The sequence below is a fragment of the Carettochelys insculpta genome, chromosome 4 (assembly GCF_033958435.1).
Source record: "Carettochelys insculpta isolate YL-2023 chromosome 4, ASM3395843v1, whole genome shotgun sequence".
Lineage (NCBI taxonomy): Eukaryota > Metazoa > Chordata > Testudines > Carettochelyidae > Carettochelys > Carettochelys insculpta.
The window spans coordinates 48,301,569-48,319,774 of NC_134140.1; the positions used below are offsets into that span (position 1 = coordinate 48,301,569).

Here is an 18,206-nt window from a genome sequence, read left to right on the forward strand (position 1 = left end):
TGGGACTCTCTGGGCCAGCAACATCCATAGTCTGGTGTACCAAGAATGTTCCTGGACCAAAGAGCCCCAGGGCTGGAAGCCTAGTGGCAGGAGGGCTGGCAGCCCTGCATCTGGCAGCTGGGCCGCAGCAGTGGGGCTGGGGGATGGCAACAGCCCAGCTGGTGATGGCAGCCCAGCAGGGAAGGTGGTCTGGGACTGGAGGCAGGGGGTAGCTAGTGCAGAAGCAAAGCCAGTGGAGAGAAGAGGTTGCAGGTTGTGGGGCCAGAGACGGGGGACGTCCTCTGATCCATCATATTTCCTTGTTGGTCCAACTTGTGGTAGAAAGAGCTTGAGAGCCTCCAATGGAGGTAAGAGCATGACCCTCTAATTGTACAGATCTCTAGGTATCCATAGAGGAAATAGAGGGAGAAGTTAATTCTTGTGGAGGAACAGAACCTCCTACCACTTCTCTTGAGCAACATGCTTCCCTCTGGAACAACGTAGTCCTTGCATTTACTGAGGCACCTGATTTCCAAACCTATCTTTCCTGTGAGGCTTCAAAGAATCAATCCAGGCAAAAATATAACATTAGAGATTTCCATTGATTTTTAGAATATATTTTGTCAATTTAGATTTATACAATGTAATTTGCTCGGAAATTAGTGTATATGTATGAGGGTGTGTCATTACCATAGCTGAACCCTGCAGTAGTTGGTGCAGTCTTCTTCTTTGGAGTCACTGGGTATCGTAACCGTGTAACAAGACCTAAAATTCAGAGAAAATTTATAAATGGAACATTGTCTACCCCAAAACAGGATTAGGCAGTAAGTCACTCATGTATTTATTGTACATTATAATGCTGGATAAACATGAGAATATAGTTTGCGTAGTATTGTACAGGTTGAACCACTCTAATCTGGAACTCTCTCATCTAGCAACATCTGTAATCTGTCACGATTTTAATTAGCTGGATGACCACTTGTCATGGGTTTGGCCAAGTTTCCCATGGTCCCATAAAGTTTGTTTACAGCCACCAGTCATGGCTCTGTGTTCTGTGCTGTTATTTAGCTCTAATTTACCTCTATATGTTTTATGAGAGCCCAGAAAGCAGTGAAAGTGTTGGTAAAGTGCCAGACAATATTGACCTCCCATGGGCCAGTAAATTCTCTTGTCGGGCACTGGTCAGGTCCTGAGGTGGCTGAACAAGAGTAGTTCAACCTGTAGCTGTGTTGATCCCATACTATTGAGAAAAGATGAGCAAGGTAATATATTTTATTAAACCAACTTCTGTTGGTGAAAGAGACAAGTTTTCAAGTTTACACAGAGCTCTTGTTCAGTGTCAAAAGTAAATACAAAGGGGGACAGCCTATGCATATAAGGACAGTAAACGCTTTCATATCCAGTATTCTATCATCCAAAACTCTCAAATAACCAGCACTTTAAACATAAATAAATTTTAGTTAAGTTTTCCATAAGTACAGTGTAGTGAAAACAAATACAAAAAATACAGCAAATGCAGTATAAGTTTACAGAGTACAATACTACTGTTGTTGGTAAATAAAGTACTTTGCATATGTTTTTGCTTGTTTCTTAATATCTAATCTTGCTTTTCTTTAGTATTATGCATTGCTAGATATACTGCTCCATTATCCAGAATATTTGAACATCTAGCAACCTCCCAGTCCCAGGGTTGCTGGATATATGAGAATTTACTGTACAGACTACAGTGACAGTTCTTTTTTCTAGAATTGAACTTAACATATTATGTATATCTTGGCTTTGTCTGTGCTCAGAAAAATGAAAAAAATGGAAGCTGTTAGCACTCAGTACCTCTGAAAATAAGAACTCTTCTTTTGGCTTAAATGTTTTCTGTATTTCATTGATAAAATAACGTACATTTAGCATCTAGAATAATACTACTGGCTGTTGAATAAGGACTGCAGATACCGTAGCTCAAGTTGCTAAGATTTTCTAAAAGGTGTATAGTCTTATCAGTATGCTTGGTAGTCAGTGTGTAGCACCTCCCATTTGTAGTAACAGGAGTCATCACATAAAATCCCTTTGACTCAAACTCTGTTTTAACTAACTATTCTCCTAACACCTGATTAGGAAAAGATAATGACATTAAGGTTGTGTCTACACTATCTCCCCCTTTTGAAAGGGGAATGCTAATGAGACACTTCGGGATATGCTAATGAGACACATGCAATGAATATGCAGTGCCTCATTAGCATAATGGCAGCTGCAGCACTTTGAAAGTGCTGCTTTCAATCGCACGTGGTTTGCCTACATGCGGTCCTTTTCGAAAGGACCCCACACACTTTGAAATCCCCTTATTCCTATTTGGTTATAGCAATAAGAGGATTTTGAAGTGTGCAGGGTTCTTTCAAAAAGGACCCTGTGTAGATGAACCATATGTGATCGAAAGTGGCACTTCGAAGTGCCATGGCTGCCATTATGCTAATGGTATGCTGCATATTCACTGACAAAATGAATTGGCATCCCCCTTTCGAAAGCGGTGGCGGGGGGTTAGTGTAGACACAGCCTAAATGAATGAAGGATAAAATACAGGGAACAAAGACAAAGTAAGTAATTTTATATTAACTAAAAATTATAACAATAAATAGGAATCATTATGTTTTGAAGGAGAAAGATCTGTACTTATCTTGCTTCTAGATATATTATTTTATAATTATTTATATTCAAAATATTTATAATTATTTATATTCAAAATATAAAAACGTCCTCTAATAATTCTGAGAAGATCCTATGTCCCCTCAAATTTGATGTAAACATCTTGCATCTATATCCTTTGAGGTGGGATCAATTACTTTCTGAACTTGGATAAAAATCACAGCATTATGTTAATTTTTGTGTGATGGTCAAGATTTGGGCATGTGCACCAAATGGCCAGTCGATTTCGTAGGCTAGCATAACCAGCTACTGGATCACCTCAGTGCTAGCAGGATCAGTTGGTGCCATATGTCTGGTGTACAGGTTTCTAAACCAGCCATTCCTTAGTGCTGGCATAGAGGGTGTTGCTGGGATAAATACATACAATTTCTCAGCTTTCAATTAAGCTTCTTGAATCTGTTAGTAGCCAATGTTGGTTAAAACCCCATGTTACTCTGCGGTATTAATACTGCACAGAACAGCATCAGGATGACAGCACTGCAAAGGTAAGTTTCACAGTACATTTGCAGCCCCACTTTTGACTTATCTGTGGGTTCCTAAAGCTTAGCCAAGGACCTAGTCAAATGTGTAGTAAGCTAATCGAGGATACTGGATGGATTCAAAATTTAATGAAAAGAGAGAGTACAGTCAAAAGAAACAACTATATAGTTCAGAGCTCTCTATAATTCTGCAGAGTTTGTTAAATGTATAGTATTTAGAGGTTATCCATGACTTGAAGAAATGTTTTTTAAAACATTTTAGAGTGACACTCCAAATATGAAAAAGCAGTCTCGTGAAATTTTATAAAAGCCAGTGTTATAGTCCTTTTAAAGGGCATTTATGATTTGAAGAGAGACTATGTAAAAATGGCATCGCCTTCCTATTCAAGTCTGCTTCTATTTAACTGAAAGAAAGATCAGAGTCATTTACCTGCTGCATTATGTTTATGATACTCAATTATCTCTGGAATGGTGTTAAAAAGATGTTTTTCTGCTAGATAGTACTGCTTTGGTGATGTCACTGTTTCTTTGATATGGTAGTGTCTTATTCCTGATGAACCTTCTCTAAAAAACAAGAATTAAAATATAATGGCATTTTTAGGAATGAATCCCGAAGAGAGGTACATACTAAATAGGAAATGAAAATCACTTGTACATAAAGAATTGTACCTAGTCCAGCTGGATAGATAGGAGAGAACAAATGGCCTCCTATTTTGTTGCCCCTGTGATTTGTTTACAACAGCTGGAAACAATCAATCTCTGTGGCCATGGAGCTCGAAGACTGTTAGGTGAGCACCCATAGTGGCAGCACTATGTCCAGAAAAGGTAGTGATGAGTGAACTCCCTCTTATGTATTTATTTCTCAGTGTCAGTGGTCTCTTGGGATTAAAGAACATGTACCCACTTCAAGGTATCACTGGGATGATTGCCAGGTATTCAGTTTTCTATCAGAACACCTGGTCACAAAGGGACCCTGGTGGCCCCAGTCTGTACTGCCAACTGGTCAATGGCATGGAGAGGGTGGGAGGGAAATGGCATGGAGAGGGTGGGAGGGAGAGGGCAGGCTAAGACAGGCATGGGGAGGCTTCATCCACACAGGGCCATTATCCCTGCAGATGCCACCCCAATGGCTCCTATTAGGCATCGTTCCTGGCCAATGGGAGCTGCAGAGCACGTACTCTATGCACTGCTTCACTCTCAAGTGTCAGCTTCAGTTTCCATTGCCTGTGCACCATGACCACAGGGACCTCACAGCCACTTCCTGGGAGCTGTGGCAAGTGTTGTTGCTGGGACCCTAAACTCTTTCCCTCATCATGTCCCAGCCTAGTGTCCCTCCCACACTTAAACTCTCTCCCAGAGCATTCACCTCACCCCACACTCCAACTCTCTGCTCCAGCCCTGTTCCCCTTTCTGTACCCCAAGCTTCTCATTCCTGGCTCCATACAATAGCCCACATCCCCTGCCAAGCCCTTCATCCCCCCCTGCCCTTGGAAAAAATCAAGGCTAAGGGGCTGCCGATAAAGGGAGTTTTCTCCCACAGAACCACATCTACATGGCGTGTCTTCCAATGACAGCAGCCTCTGCCAGCAGGGCAATCCCATGGAAGTATGCAAATTAGCCACACGACTACGCAGTGAGCAGCCATTTGCATTTCGAGAGCCCTCCATTGTATCATGCTGCTGGCAGCATGGCTCTGTGCAGACATAGCCCAAGAAAGGGCCGGGCAGGGTCTCAGAGAAGGGGTGGGGCAAGGGTGTTTTCACAAAACCAATTAGAAAGTTTGCATTTGTAATCACTGGCTATGCTCTCCCTGCTTTTCCTGAAGCTCTTGGAGGCAATGCATTATTTTTAAGTATAGTGTGTCTCAGAAACCCTTTTGGTGCAGTAGGAATTTGCACCATTCCCAAAGTGAGGCTACATCTTAAAGGCACCCTCAAGGCTGTAAAATTTAGACCAAAACTTCCAAATGGAATACCTAAAGTTAGCCACTTCACCACAGGGTCCAATTGTAAGAGGTGTTGAGCACCTTCAACTTGCACTGATTCCACTAACATTTGTGGGTGCTCAGCACCTCTGAAAATCAGGTTACATAGTTAGATTTGTAACTACGGAGTCAGGGCCTAATTTTAGGCATCTGATTTTTAAAATAGTGGGCTTGTTTCTTTGTTGAACAAATAAATCAACTTTTTGTATCATGTATAGACAAGCAAATAAAATTCAAATGAAAGAAACTGTAATAAGTGGCAACAGTAACTTACCCTCCAAATTTTGTATAAAGAGATACTGTATACAGACCCGGCTGACTAGAATCTCTCACCACAAAACCACCTTCTTTATCCTAAAATTCAAGCACAGGGACAATTTTAAGCTCCAAGCAATGTTATGCTGCATTTCTTTTTGTTTGTGCTGATATTTATGTGAGTCAGAATTTACTGACCACTTCATTTTAATAAGAGGAGAAAACTTAATAAAAGTCCACTTGTTAACAATTTTGTGCTGTGTCGATACAATAATACAAATACTGACCTCATCTCTGAGAAGTTGTTCTGCTTTACTTCTATTCAGATTTCTGCAATACCACCTGAAAAAAAATTCTAAAGTTTTAGGGAAACTAGCAATTAAAAAACTTACATGAAACAAAATGTTATGCAGTTACCAAGTCAGGAAGTCAAACAGAGTCAACATATTTTGCAGTACTTAAGGACAACAATGAAATCTGTTGAAGTACAGGAAATTTACAAGATGGTTCAGCCATCATTATATTGTGTAGTTTATAGATAAAACCATTTTGAAATAAACCCAATGGGCTCTCACAAAAGCATGGAGCCCAATAAAAGTCTATGTAACGTAATTCACTCTGGAACCAGAACACCATTGAAATATGGGTATTAACAGCACACCCCTGCTCTTGGTGCAATCTCTGTAAAAAGCCAATCCCCTGTGCTAAACTAGAATAGTCAAGGGGCTGTTCAAACTTATACCGGTTACAGATGGGCCACCGAAGTAAAAAACCCAGCTGGGGAATGGCATGGTATGGAATGTTCCATCTATGGCCTTTTCCCCGATGCTCTGGGAACAGGTTGGAGGAAGTAGCATACAGCTCCTTGTATCAGCTCTGCAACACCAGAAAGTAATGCCACAAAACCAAATCCCTGATAGCTCTCTCTTTTGCACAAGACTAATGGTCCCTGAGCTAGTTAGGACCAGACTACCATATACAAGTGATGAAGTGGTGAAAAAACAGAATACAGCATGATTTCTTCCTATCCCTCATTACCAATTGTACTCTCAAAGTCTCAAAGATCATGAAAAAATGTGAGGGAAAAAAATGAGTAATAACAAATGAAGATGAGCCAGCGAATCCCTAAACAATATCTATCTTTGGCCAAAAGCAGGAATACAAGTCACAAATAATTTGGACCAAATCTTTTCAAATCTGTTTAAAAGTTCCATCTGTGATTTCACTGGTATAAGCTATACATTTATACAGGTTTGTGTTTTAACACCGCAGTGTCCCATACGTGGTCTGTTCGCCACATGTGACAAACCAGACAGTGTGATGTGGCGAAGCAGCTCCTTAGAGCCATAGACATGGCCTACCCTCTGCCCCTCCGTGCACGCGCCCCACCACTAGGTAGAAGTGTGGCAGCAGCAGTGGAAGCGGCTCCTCCTGTGGCTCACTTGGGCCACAGGACAGCTTGCACAGGGAGCCTCTTGGCTCAGCAGTTCGTGGGACTTGGGTGGCAGCGTGCGTGAGAAGGAGGGCGCCTGGCTGGGGGGTGTGGCACCTTCTGGGGGGGGCATGTGGCGATCCAGTCAATTGGTTTTGGACACCATTGTTTTAATATAATTATTTGCAACAGCTGAAGCTAAAGGTTTATTTTAACCTATTCTCATTTTTATGCTAATATTCACTTACTCATATTGATCGAGGTTGTTGGACTTTTTTCCTGTTACATAGTTGCTTGGAATATATCCTGTATTTCTAGAACGAATAAGAGAACATTGCACCATAAACTTTAATCATGATAACATCTAGGTAACAAGATATAGTGTGCATGCTTAAAATACAGTTCTTCACATTGCTACTTTGTAAAGTTCTCCAGCACTCTTTTACCTCACAATTGACTAGTTCTGATTCTCATTATATAGAGAGTTGTGGGTTTGTTTTTTTTTATCCTGACTCATCTTCCCTGCTTCTGATGGAGCTACACTGATTGCAGAAATCAAGGTTAAAATCCTGAGCCAACCCACTCGTCCTGTAGGAAAAGCAGCAGGAAAGGACAGAATTAAAAGCCCCGTGCTTCCATGCCAGCTTAGTGCTTCGGCAGGGTCCTAGCTCCATCCATGGGGATATGTTCTGACTGAGACTGCTGGGAGAGATGAGATGCCTTCTGTTCCCCCAAAATATATCTCCACACCAACATTACAGTCTTTCACTGTGTCAAAATTACACTGAACAATTGTCAACATTGATGTGATGAATGTAGAAGCATGGAGAGGGCATTAAGACAATGTGAGATGTGTAAAACAGCTTTAAAATAGGAAGAGGTATGTGGAACTTGTTTGTTTGTTTTCTATAAAATTAAATTTGAGTACATTTTAGTTTTAAAAAATCTGAAGTATCGCAGGACAGGGATGGGGTAAGAGTGGGGGGCTGGGGATTCCTGGCTTGTGGGGGTGGGGAGTGCAGCTCAGGCCCCACGCAGGGAAGGGTGTTGTTTGGGGCCTGCATGGGGCAGCTAAGCCATCAGGGGGTTGTTTAGGTCCTGCATGGGGGCAGTTTGGGCCCTGCGCTGGAGGAGGGTTAAGCTGCTGGCAGGGGTTGGGCCTCTGGGTGGTAGAGGGACAGTTTGGGGCTTGAGTTCTGCCACCTTTTTTCTAGGAAAATAAGCTCTGTGGGTGTATAGGTCCATGAACTTGGATCAAACTGTAGGAATCACATCTGGGCAGCTAAGCAGCCCTAACTTTTCTGTATATTTATTCTTGTTATTTAGCAAGTGTAATCAATATGAATTACTGCAGTAATGGAATAGTCATCTCAATAACACCATGGGTGCAGAAAGGATGGAAACAAGACTCACCCATATTTATCTCTTGCTTTCCACCAATGAATGTCATTTTTTTCAAGTATCGTATATTCTTCACCTCTCTCTAGTCTCAAATCATGAGACTCTGTAGGTTGAAAATCATACATTGCTACTACTATTTCCTCATCGTCATCCTCATCTTCCTCTATTGGGGGAATAGGTGGTGGAGGCCTTCGCTGAAAATGAGATACAATTACTAATGTTTCACTCAGGCAAAGCAAACTAGTCGTTAAAACATTGAAGACAAAGACTGGGCTAATTCAGAGCTCATTCAGTAACAAGTTAGCTGAGCTTAAAGAGTCCTACTCTTGGTGTCCAACCAGTTCTGAAGTAGTGAACTAGCCACATTATTCTGAAAATATATTTATTGTTCAAGCCAACTAGCCACATTCAACCAGCCGGATAGCCACATGTGGTTAGTGGCGAGCCTGTTGGACACCACAGCCCTACACTCAATGTGAAGGTATTTAGGTTTAACATCATAACTTTTGAATGTCATAGCTGATCAATTCCAAAATGTCAGGGAAATGTTGTGAGCAGAACCAGGCTGATTTTGGGGAAAATTGGAAAATTTAAAGGAGGAAAATGGGATACATGGAGCCCTTCCTATATGTTAAGTATAGGCAAAGCTTGAAGCACCTCTGCAACTCTTTATAGTGCAAAGAGCTGGTTGACGTCACCCTTTCGATATCTCTCTGCATAGCAATATGCCTATCTCAGTTCTGCTTATCCTCCCACTGCAGTTTAACCTGTTGCCATTCCAGGTCACCCAGTGACTCATCTTCACAATAGAAAGAAGAGAAAAATAATGATGACGGTGGAAGAGAGAAATTAGGGGAGAGCTTGGCATTGGGGAAAGTGAAAATGGGGGGCAGCAACCTCTATTATGTATAGGGTGCAAAGGCATGAGGAAAAAGGAAGCATAAAGAGTTTCTGGCATGAGAGGAAAAAATGTGGGGGAAGGGTAGAAGGGTGGAATAAAAAAAAATCATATAAGGAGAGAGAGAATGGGGGATCCTGGGCAGCAGAAAACTGAGGGATGCTGTCAGAGAGAGAAAGTGATACACCTGACGACCCTGGCATGGTGTTGTGAGATTGAAGGATCCTGGGGGAATGAGATACACACAAAACTCCTGGCATGGGGGAAAGGAGGAATGGATGGCATGCAGAAGACCTCAAAAATAACAAGGAGTCCCATTGCACCTTAGATTAAAAAATCTATTAGATCATGAGATTTTGTCGGCAAAACACACTTCCTCAGATGAGTGGAGTGGAAAAATAAAATCATTGTAACACGAAGAAAGGAGAAATAGGTGGTGGACAGTTATGCAGAGTTCTTGCCATGAGGGATGAAGTGGAGAGTTGCAGCACGTCCCTGAAATGGGGGAGAGGCAGGTGGCAGGAGGTAAGGAGCTTGTGGGAAATGTAGAACAGAGGGATGCAAGGAGCCCCTGATATATGCCATAAACTCGGCATAAAGAAACAAAATAGTGGTCAACCTCCTAGTTATTAAAAGACAGCAGAATGCATAGGTGTTCTGTTATAATATAGGCTTCTCTTTATACTTATAGCTCTGAAGAGTTTAGCAAATTTTTAAGCATTTTATATTCTGGTTTATTTTTTTAAATCATAGATTAACTATGAAAGGGCCAAATTCTATAAACACTTATCACCACCCATGATGTGTACTATGACAAGGAGTCTATTTCAAATCAATAGGGCTCTTCAAAGTTATAATCACTACAGGCCAATGCAAGTCCCACTAATAAGTCTATTGATGTCCGTTCAAGGTAGATCAGATTCTCCTTGGTATTGCTTGCTTGCAAGATTGGACCCTAATCTGTGAAAGATATATATTATAGATTTCCGCCTACCTTATTCTTATCTGTTATTGGAGAAGGTGATTTTCTGATGCCTAAAAGCAATGCAGTACAATTTACTATGTTATATTTATAAATATACCGATAAACAACAATGTAAAAAAAATTAAAATTCAGACATGATTTCTAACATCTTAACAAGCCCTTCCAATTAGTACAAACTTTTAAATCTGAGAAAAAGCTTTGTTAACCCCTACTTAGCAAGACAAAATGGCTGGGTCTACATATGCTCCTTCCTTTCGAAACGGGCATGTTAATGAGTGAGTTTGAAAGATGCTAATGAGGCTCTGCAATGAATGTGCAGCGGCTCATTAGCATAATGGTGGCCGCTGCAATTCGAAAGTGCGGCTATTTGAATTGCGTGCCATCCGTGGTGAAGTGACCTTCTGAAAGGATCCCCCCAGTTTTCGAAAGCCCTTCTTCCTATCTGGTGATTATGCATCAGGTCTTAAACATTTCTAAATACGTGTCAGTCTTGCCATTTAAGGCCCTAATAAGTCCACTGACTTCAGTGAGATTTGAGCATGTGCTTTTCTCAATATGGATACTTTCCAGACTCAAGGTCTAAATAAAACCCAGCATTATATGTATAACATTAACTATAGTTAGGACCAGTTTGCATGCCAGATAGTATCTTCTCGGTTGTGAATTCACAGCCCATGATTTACATATGCAAACAGCAGCATGCTTATGGAAATCAGTATTCAGCCATGCATAATTAGGGAATAAGAAGTCTGGCATACAGACTTATGTACATTGGTCTTGATTCACTTGTATCATTTTTTTACTCTGGTGTAACTATACTGACTCCAGCACAGTTACTTTTATCCCTGATACCAATGTAAATAAAGATTATCAGACTCATAGAATCAGATGACTGAAAGGAACGTGGAGAGGTAATCTAGTCCAGTCCCCTGCATTCATGAGAGGAGTAAGTAGAGCAGGAGTGGGGAAAAACCATCCCATGGTCTGGACATGGTTAACTATTGATGTGCCACCATAAGCTTTGTTTATCTCAGTGTTCGCAGGTATGGCAGGAAGCAGTGCAGGCTGGGCCACCACTTTATGCAGCTCCCAGTGGCTGGGAATGGCAATCCACAGCCAATGGAAGCAGTGAGTGGCCTGAGAATGCTCAGGTGAACAAAGTGTCAGGTGGTCCTCCAGAGTCTAACTATGACAAATCAAGTCCAGCCTGCAGAGCAGTTATTGCCTACCCTGGATTTATACCATCCCATACAAGCCTTTGTCTAACGCTCTTAAAAATCTCCAGTGATGTAGATTCCACAACATTCCCTAGGTTGTTTATTCCAGTGCTTAACCACCCTGACAGGATGTTTTCCTTAGGGCACATATATAAATATGGGAAACGAGGGTCTGGAGGTTGATCTTCCAGTGTTCGGTTTAGCGCATCTGGTAGTGACGTGCTAAATCACACATTGAAGGCTTTCCATCACCCCTGTTCTCCTTGCGATTGCGAGGAGTAAGAGCAGCCAACATGAGAAACTCCCTCTGTGGGGACAGAAGAGAAAGTCAAACTAAGAAACAATGTTTCCAGCTACACTATTGTTGTAGCTGGAGTTGCAGATTTTAGTTTGACTTTCTCCCCTAGTGCAGACCTGTGCCTAACATCCAACCTAAATCTCCCTTGCTGCAATTTAAACCCAGTGCTTCTTGACCTACCCTCAGAAGTTAAGGAGAATAAATTTTCTCTTTCATCCTTGCCATGGCCTTTTATATATACTTGAAAACTGTTACCATGTTCCCTCTCAGTGTTCTCTTTTCATAGAATCATAGAACACTAGGACCGGAAGGGGCCTCGAGAGGCCATCAAGTCCAGTCCCCTGCCCCGACGGCAGGACCGACCACTATCTACACCATCCCTGATAGACATCTATCTAATCTGTTCTTAAATATCTCCAGCGAGGGAGATTCCACAACCTCCCTTGGCAACTTATTCCAGTACTTGACCACCCTGACAGTTAGGAACTTTTTCCTAATGTCCAACCTAAACTTCCCTTGCTGCAGCTTAAGTCCATTGCCTCTTGTTCTCTCCTCAGAGGCCAAGAAGAACAAGTTTTCTCCCTCCTCCTTATGACACCCTTTAAGATATCTGAAAACCGCTATCATGTCCCCCCTCAATCTTCTTTTTTCCAAGCTAAACAAGCCCAATTCTTTCAGCCTTTCTTCATAAGTCATGTTCTCCAGACCTTTTATCATTCTAGTTGCTCTTCTCTGGACCTTCTCTAATTTCTCCACATCTTTCGTGAATTGGGGTGCCCAGAACTGGACACAATATTCCAGCTGAGGCCTAACCAGCGCAGAGTAGAGCGGTAGAATGATTTCTTGTGTCTTGTTCACAGCACACCTGCTAATGCATCCCAGAATCATGTTTGCTTTTTTTGCAACAGCATCACACCAAAACTAAACAAACTCATCTTTTTCACTCTTTCCTCACAGTTCATATTTCTTCAACCTTTAATCATTTTTGTTGACCTTCTGTGGAATTTCTCAGATTAGAGTGAACTTTGTCCACTTATTTCCTGAAATTCGGCATCCCGAACTAGGCACAATACTCCAGGCCCAGTCAGCATGAAGTAGAGAAGAATTCTCTTTTCTTTCTTACAACTCTCCTGCTAATTATAGCCCAGAATGATGTTAAGTTTTTTTGACAACAAAATTAAATGTTTACTTGTGGTTTATTAGATTTATTTAATAAGGAGCTGCTCAGATACTACGATAATAAGGGTCATATAAGTAGACAGATAAAAATCAGGCTAAAATAATAATAGAGAAAATATTTGTGTATATAATATGTACTTACTGTTTTCAAAGAGACTGTATTTTTCACAGCCAGGTGCTAATTTTTCTGTTTGTCTGCAGCACTGATAAATTCCTTCTGTCCAGAATTTAGGATGATACTTTACCATTATATTACTATTTTTCTTTATTTCTACAAAAAGTAAAATGTAAATAGTTTGATACCTTAAAAAAAATCTCCAATCAGAATAATACTACTTTAGACTCTTACTGCAATATTACTACTCTTGAGAGATTCATTACATGTTAACATGAATGTTATATAGTCATAATGCAGGTGATAATTTCATCAAGTTACCAGATGATTTCTCTACCAGAATGTTTATGGGCGCCAAGAGTACTGTTTAGCAATTCACTTTAATGGAGCTAAATGAAAAAGACCAGCATTTTAGGGTCTCTCCTTCTCTCTCTCTGTCTCTCTCTCTTTCTGGACACAAAATTTAGGAGAGGAAATTATGCATAAACTCAGTGACACTGCCAGGAGAAATTTACATAGTCAAGACATAATTGCCAAAGAGAAAATATTGGCCCAGCTACCAGCAGTACCAAATGGTTTTCTTGCAAAAAGATAGCTTTGACGTCTTTAACGATTGCAAATGGTCAAAACTTCAGACATCATCCAAAGGCGGCACCTACAGCAGCTCTGTGCTTCCTGATATTTTGCTGAAGAATTTCTTTCAGTGTGAGTCAGAGATAAGCCCGCTAGCTGTTAAATCACAAATAGCATTTCCTACAGCACAAGGTATTTTAGTTTCTACCCCAGAGACTTTACATGCCATCTTTCTGTTCTGCATTTGTACAGAAAGTAGCATAACAAAGTTCTGATCCATCTCAGGCTCCTGGATGCTTCCTGAATACAAATAATTAGGCCCTTATAAAATTCATGGCCATGAAAAATATATGACAATTGGGAAAATCTGATGTCCACCATGCCATCTGGCTATTTTAGGAGAAGAGCAAGGCTGAGAGTGCCCCAACTGGGGGCTTCTGTCACAGGTAGGGTTCTAGCTTCTAGGCCTAGCCCAGGGTGGGGAGGGATGGTACGTCTTCCTCTACAACAGCTGTTCCTGGAACCAGTTCAGACACCTCTCTGGAAACCTTCCCCTGCTGCAAATAGCTCCAGAGCTGTTGGGTAAGAGCCCAGCATTGAAAGCGGCACAGAAGTGAGGGTAATTGTCAGTGCCCAACCTGGGTGGGAGACTGTGGCTACAGCTGTCAGTCCCTGACCTGGGCAGAGAGGCTGCTGGGAAAATGAGGATGTATGATAACCCACACCCTGCCACACCGTGTAACCAGGGGTGGCAGATATAATAGGACTCTTATATATAAGCCTTCCCTGATAATGCTGCTGAATGCTGGGGCGGTTTTTTTTGGCATTTTACACTAGCTGGGACTTCACCAGAGGATGTTTTTTTTTATTTTGCACCGTGTAGGTTCCAGAGCAGCTGAGGAGGCAGTATCTGCTACTCAGCTTCCTGGGTTCAACAGTAATCTCCGTGGAGAACCTGTGAAGCTGAGTAGCAAATACTGCCTCCTCAGCTGCCCTGAACCAGTATGGTGCATTATAAAAGTTCAACGGCTGTTCCAGCCAGCCCTCTAGCCACTGCCTGGCTGATTCCCTCTCTCCAGCTACCTCTCTAGAGGTCCCCACCATTGTTTGCAGGGTATGTGAAGCCAGCCTGTACTGTGCTGAGGGCTGGGACTATGACACATGAGGGGACGGAGGGGTATGGGGGCCCTAAGGGGGCTGAAGAAGGGCAAGGAGTGTGGGCAAGAGGGGACTGAAGGGAAAACAGGGATGTGTGAGGGGGCAAGAGGCAGGTGAAGGGGAATGCAGGGGACAGGACAGGAACAGTGGGTTCACTGCAGTGCAAAGGAATCAGGGATCCGGGTGAGAACTGTGGATCTCCAGTGGGAGGAGTGTTGTGGCAGGAGGCGGGGTGGTGAGCAGAGAACGGGGAGAAGAGGGATGCAGCGAATGGGGAGGGGCGGGGCAGGGCCTGGGGTAGATTGTGGGTGGGAAGGCAAGTAGAAGAGACAGGGCAAGAGCTAGCCTCTCTGAGGGGAAGTGTCACTTGCCACCCATGCCTGTGACCCTCACTTCTGCATTGCCGCTGCTGCTCTCCAGCTGCCCAGCTCTGAAGGGAGCACCCCTGCTCGCAGCAATGTAGAAGTAAGGGTGGCACTTCCATGACCCACTCACAATAGCCTTGCAACATGCCTCCCCTCCCCCACCCCCACCTCACTCATTATGCTCTTTTGGGTCATGTCCCTGATAGCTACAACACTATGAAAGTTCAAGTGTCAGCATCTGAAACTGTGAAATTATTTTTACTATCCAGTGACCATAAAGTTGACCAAAATGGACCATGAATGTGGTAACTCCCTACAGTTTATAGACTGTAATATTACTAAAGGGCCATATCTGCAAGTGGTAATCCAGGGTTTCTTAACCCAAATTTAGGTTGCCAGAAGGTGTACAGGGATCATAGGAGGATCCTCACTCCAGGCATTGGGACCTTGTGCAATAGGCTTCAGGCCTTCTCAGGTTTCTCTTGGTCACCACTCTGCCACGATGACAGGGAGCTAGTGGGCCAAATTTGAGCAGAGTGGGTCATGACCTTAGGTTGCAATGTCACTCACATTTGTTCTGGCTGGCCCTACCTTCGGGGCTGGGACAAACCAGAGCTGCACCATAGCTGCACTGAAGGTCTCAACACTTGGGGCTTGTCTACACTTGCCCCCTTCTTTGAAGCGGGGTATGATAATCAGCCCGATTGGAGGAGGCTAATGAAGTGCTGCCAAAACATTTTGGGAGTAAGGGAATTTTGAAGTTTGGCAGATGCTTTGAAGAGCCTGTGGTTACGCTGCCTGCCAGCGCTTCAAAGGTAGCAACTTTGAAGTTCCCATGGTGGGTATTATGCTAATGAGGTGCTGCATATGCATGGTAGAAGCCCATTAGCCTCCTCCAATCAGGCTGATAACCATGCCCCCTTCGATAAAGTTCCCTGCTGCAAATAGCTCCAGAACTGTTGGATAAGAGCCCAGTTTTGAAAGTGGCACAGAATTGAGGGTAGGCTAGGGTTAGAGTAAGGGGCTAGTGTAGACAAGGGGGCTAGTGTAGGGAGCCTAGTCCAGACAGGCCCACAGGACGTGAGCTGCCATTGTGGTACACCTTGGTGTCCTTGTTAGGTATTAAATTTTGTTAATGTATATTGTATACTGTGACTAAGAAATATTTAATCAGATTTTTTTTTACACTAAAGCCATTTACTGGGTGGCAACAGGCCCTTAAGGTTTATTAATGGATCCTGAGCCCAAAAGTATTGAGAACCACTCTTACAGTCAGTTAACCTTAATATTATTAATAGAGGTTGAACCTCGCAAATTTGGACCTCTCTCATCTGGCAACATCTGTAATCCAGCAAGATTTTAAGTTAGCCAGATGACCACTTATCGTGGGTGTGGCCAAGTTTCCCGTGGTCCCATAAAGTTTTGTTTTTAGCCACCAGTCCTGGCTCTCAGTATTCTGGGCTATTTATCTGTAATTTAACCCTGAATGTCTTCTAAAGCCAAGTAAGCAGTGGAAGTATTAGGAATGTGCTAGACAACATTAACCTCCTTTGGTCCAGCAAATTCTTTCGTTAGGCACTGGTTAGGTCTTGAAGGTGCAGGATGAGAGAGGTTCAACCTGTAGTATAAGAATAATTTAAAGAATAATAAAAGGCAAATGTATGAAATATTGCCATTGAGTCCATTTTTCCTAATCAGTGCATGAGTATATCTTTCTCCAGAGGCATGAAGCATAAGTTTTTCCTTAAAAAATGGCAATGGAAACTGATTACATTTGAAGGTGACAGAATTTCCAGTGGAAATCAGTTCTCAAAAGGCATTTGACAAATATGTTGAATATATGGGCCTGATCATGTTTCCTTCACAAGAGTGTAAGTTTATTGCTGTCTTCTGTTCATTCCCACTGAAACATCTTGCACCAACCACAGCTGAAAGAGAGAATTCTGATCCATACGAATCCCTGATATGAACTAGTATGGCCATTCTTATGTGAATTGTGAGTAACTATTAAAGTCAATGGAGTTACACTGGTATAAAACGAACATCAGTGAGAGGAGTATAAGGTTCACAATATTTTACATTTAAATATAATTATTTATATTTTATGTACACGACCAGTGGCATTAACTGCTATGGATAGGATTCTCCAGTAACTTTTAACTTGTGCCACACGATAGGGTCAAATTCTCTTTTCAATTGTGATGATTTGAATAAATAATTCCAGTCTTGTAACTGAGGTTACTTCATATTTACAGCTTCATGACTGAAGCAGAATATTGTAGTCTATGATATAAACCAGTGCAGAATCTGTCCCAATAAATATATAAGCCTTTAAACAAAGAAAAAAATTGTTCATCATATTTTCTAGTTCAGGCAGTCGCCTTGCTTCTTCAAGGCTCCATGTATTAATGAGTTTTCTTTACCTTCTTTAAGATTCGTCACCCACTGATCCCTGCTGTATGCACTGGGCGCAAAAATGTAAAGTGTATTAGTATCATACACAACCTGAAAATAAATCCAATAAGATATAAATAACATTTATATTGCAATAATTTTAAACTCAGTTCTTAGTAAATACCATTTAGTGTAAGCAAGTATTTCTTGGATAATAAGCTCAGTAAAGCTAACAAATATGTATCTATCATTTAAAATGAGTGAAATGCAAAATGCTTAAATGATGAAAAATTAGACTTAAAAATTCTTTCATTTTTAATAATCTAAATTGCTGCTGATAGGACAAATAAGGAACTTAGCATTATATATTATGGTCACACTCTTCCTTTAATCATTTGCTTGGTGAGATCTTTTGTTTATTCTTCACCTTTGGGTTTTCTTTATAATAAAATTAATTAATGTCAAGGTAATCAAACCTCCCGCTGTATAGCTGTGTCTACATGGCCCCTCCCTTTCAGAAGGGGCATGCAAATCAGCAAGATATGAAATGCAAATGAGGCACAGATTTAAATATCTGATGCCATATTTGCATATTCCAGCATGATCTGTCTTTTGGAAGAGCCATTTCTGGAAGCCAAAGCTGCCATGTGGATGGGGTTCCATCAAAAGGGGGATTTCCTTTCAAAGGAACCCCATCCACACAGCTGCTTTGGCTTCCAGAAGTGGCTCTTCTGGAAGGCAGATCATGTGGGGATATGAAAATGAAGCATGAGATATTTAAATCCATACCTCATTTGCAT

At 41.8% G+C, this 18,206-nt stretch overlaps 1 protein-coding gene across 5 annotated transcripts in view; it reads right to left on the reverse strand.

The window, feature by feature from the left end:
- Positions 1 to 18,206, reverse strand: part of TEC (tec protein tyrosine kinase) — a 93,850-nt gene that overhangs the window by 24,389 nt on the left and 51,255 nt on the right. For 3 of the 5 annotated variants that reach the window (XM_074992732.1, XM_074992731.1, XM_074992730.1), the window contains exons 4-12: positions 17,436 to 17,517; positions 12,944 to 13,072; positions 10,117 to 10,157; positions 8,237 to 8,418; positions 7,072 to 7,137; positions 5,679 to 5,733; positions 5,411 to 5,490; positions 3,583 to 3,716; positions 670 to 744 (exon numbers count right to left, since the gene is read on the reverse strand). In XM_074992732.1, the coding sequence (XP_074848833.1) occupies positions 670 to 744; positions 3,583 to 3,716; positions 5,411 to 5,490; positions 5,679 to 5,733; positions 7,072 to 7,137; positions 8,237 to 8,418; positions 10,117 to 10,157; positions 12,944 to 13,072; positions 17,436 to 17,517 (844 nt within the window). The remainder of the gene's footprint in view (positions 1 to 669; positions 745 to 3,582; positions 3,717 to 5,410; positions 5,491 to 5,678; positions 5,734 to 7,071; positions 7,138 to 8,236; positions 8,419 to 10,116; positions 10,158 to 12,943; positions 13,073 to 17,435; positions 17,518 to 18,206) is intronic. The other 2 variants (XM_074992734.1, XM_074992735.1) reach the window with 1 other exon arrangement.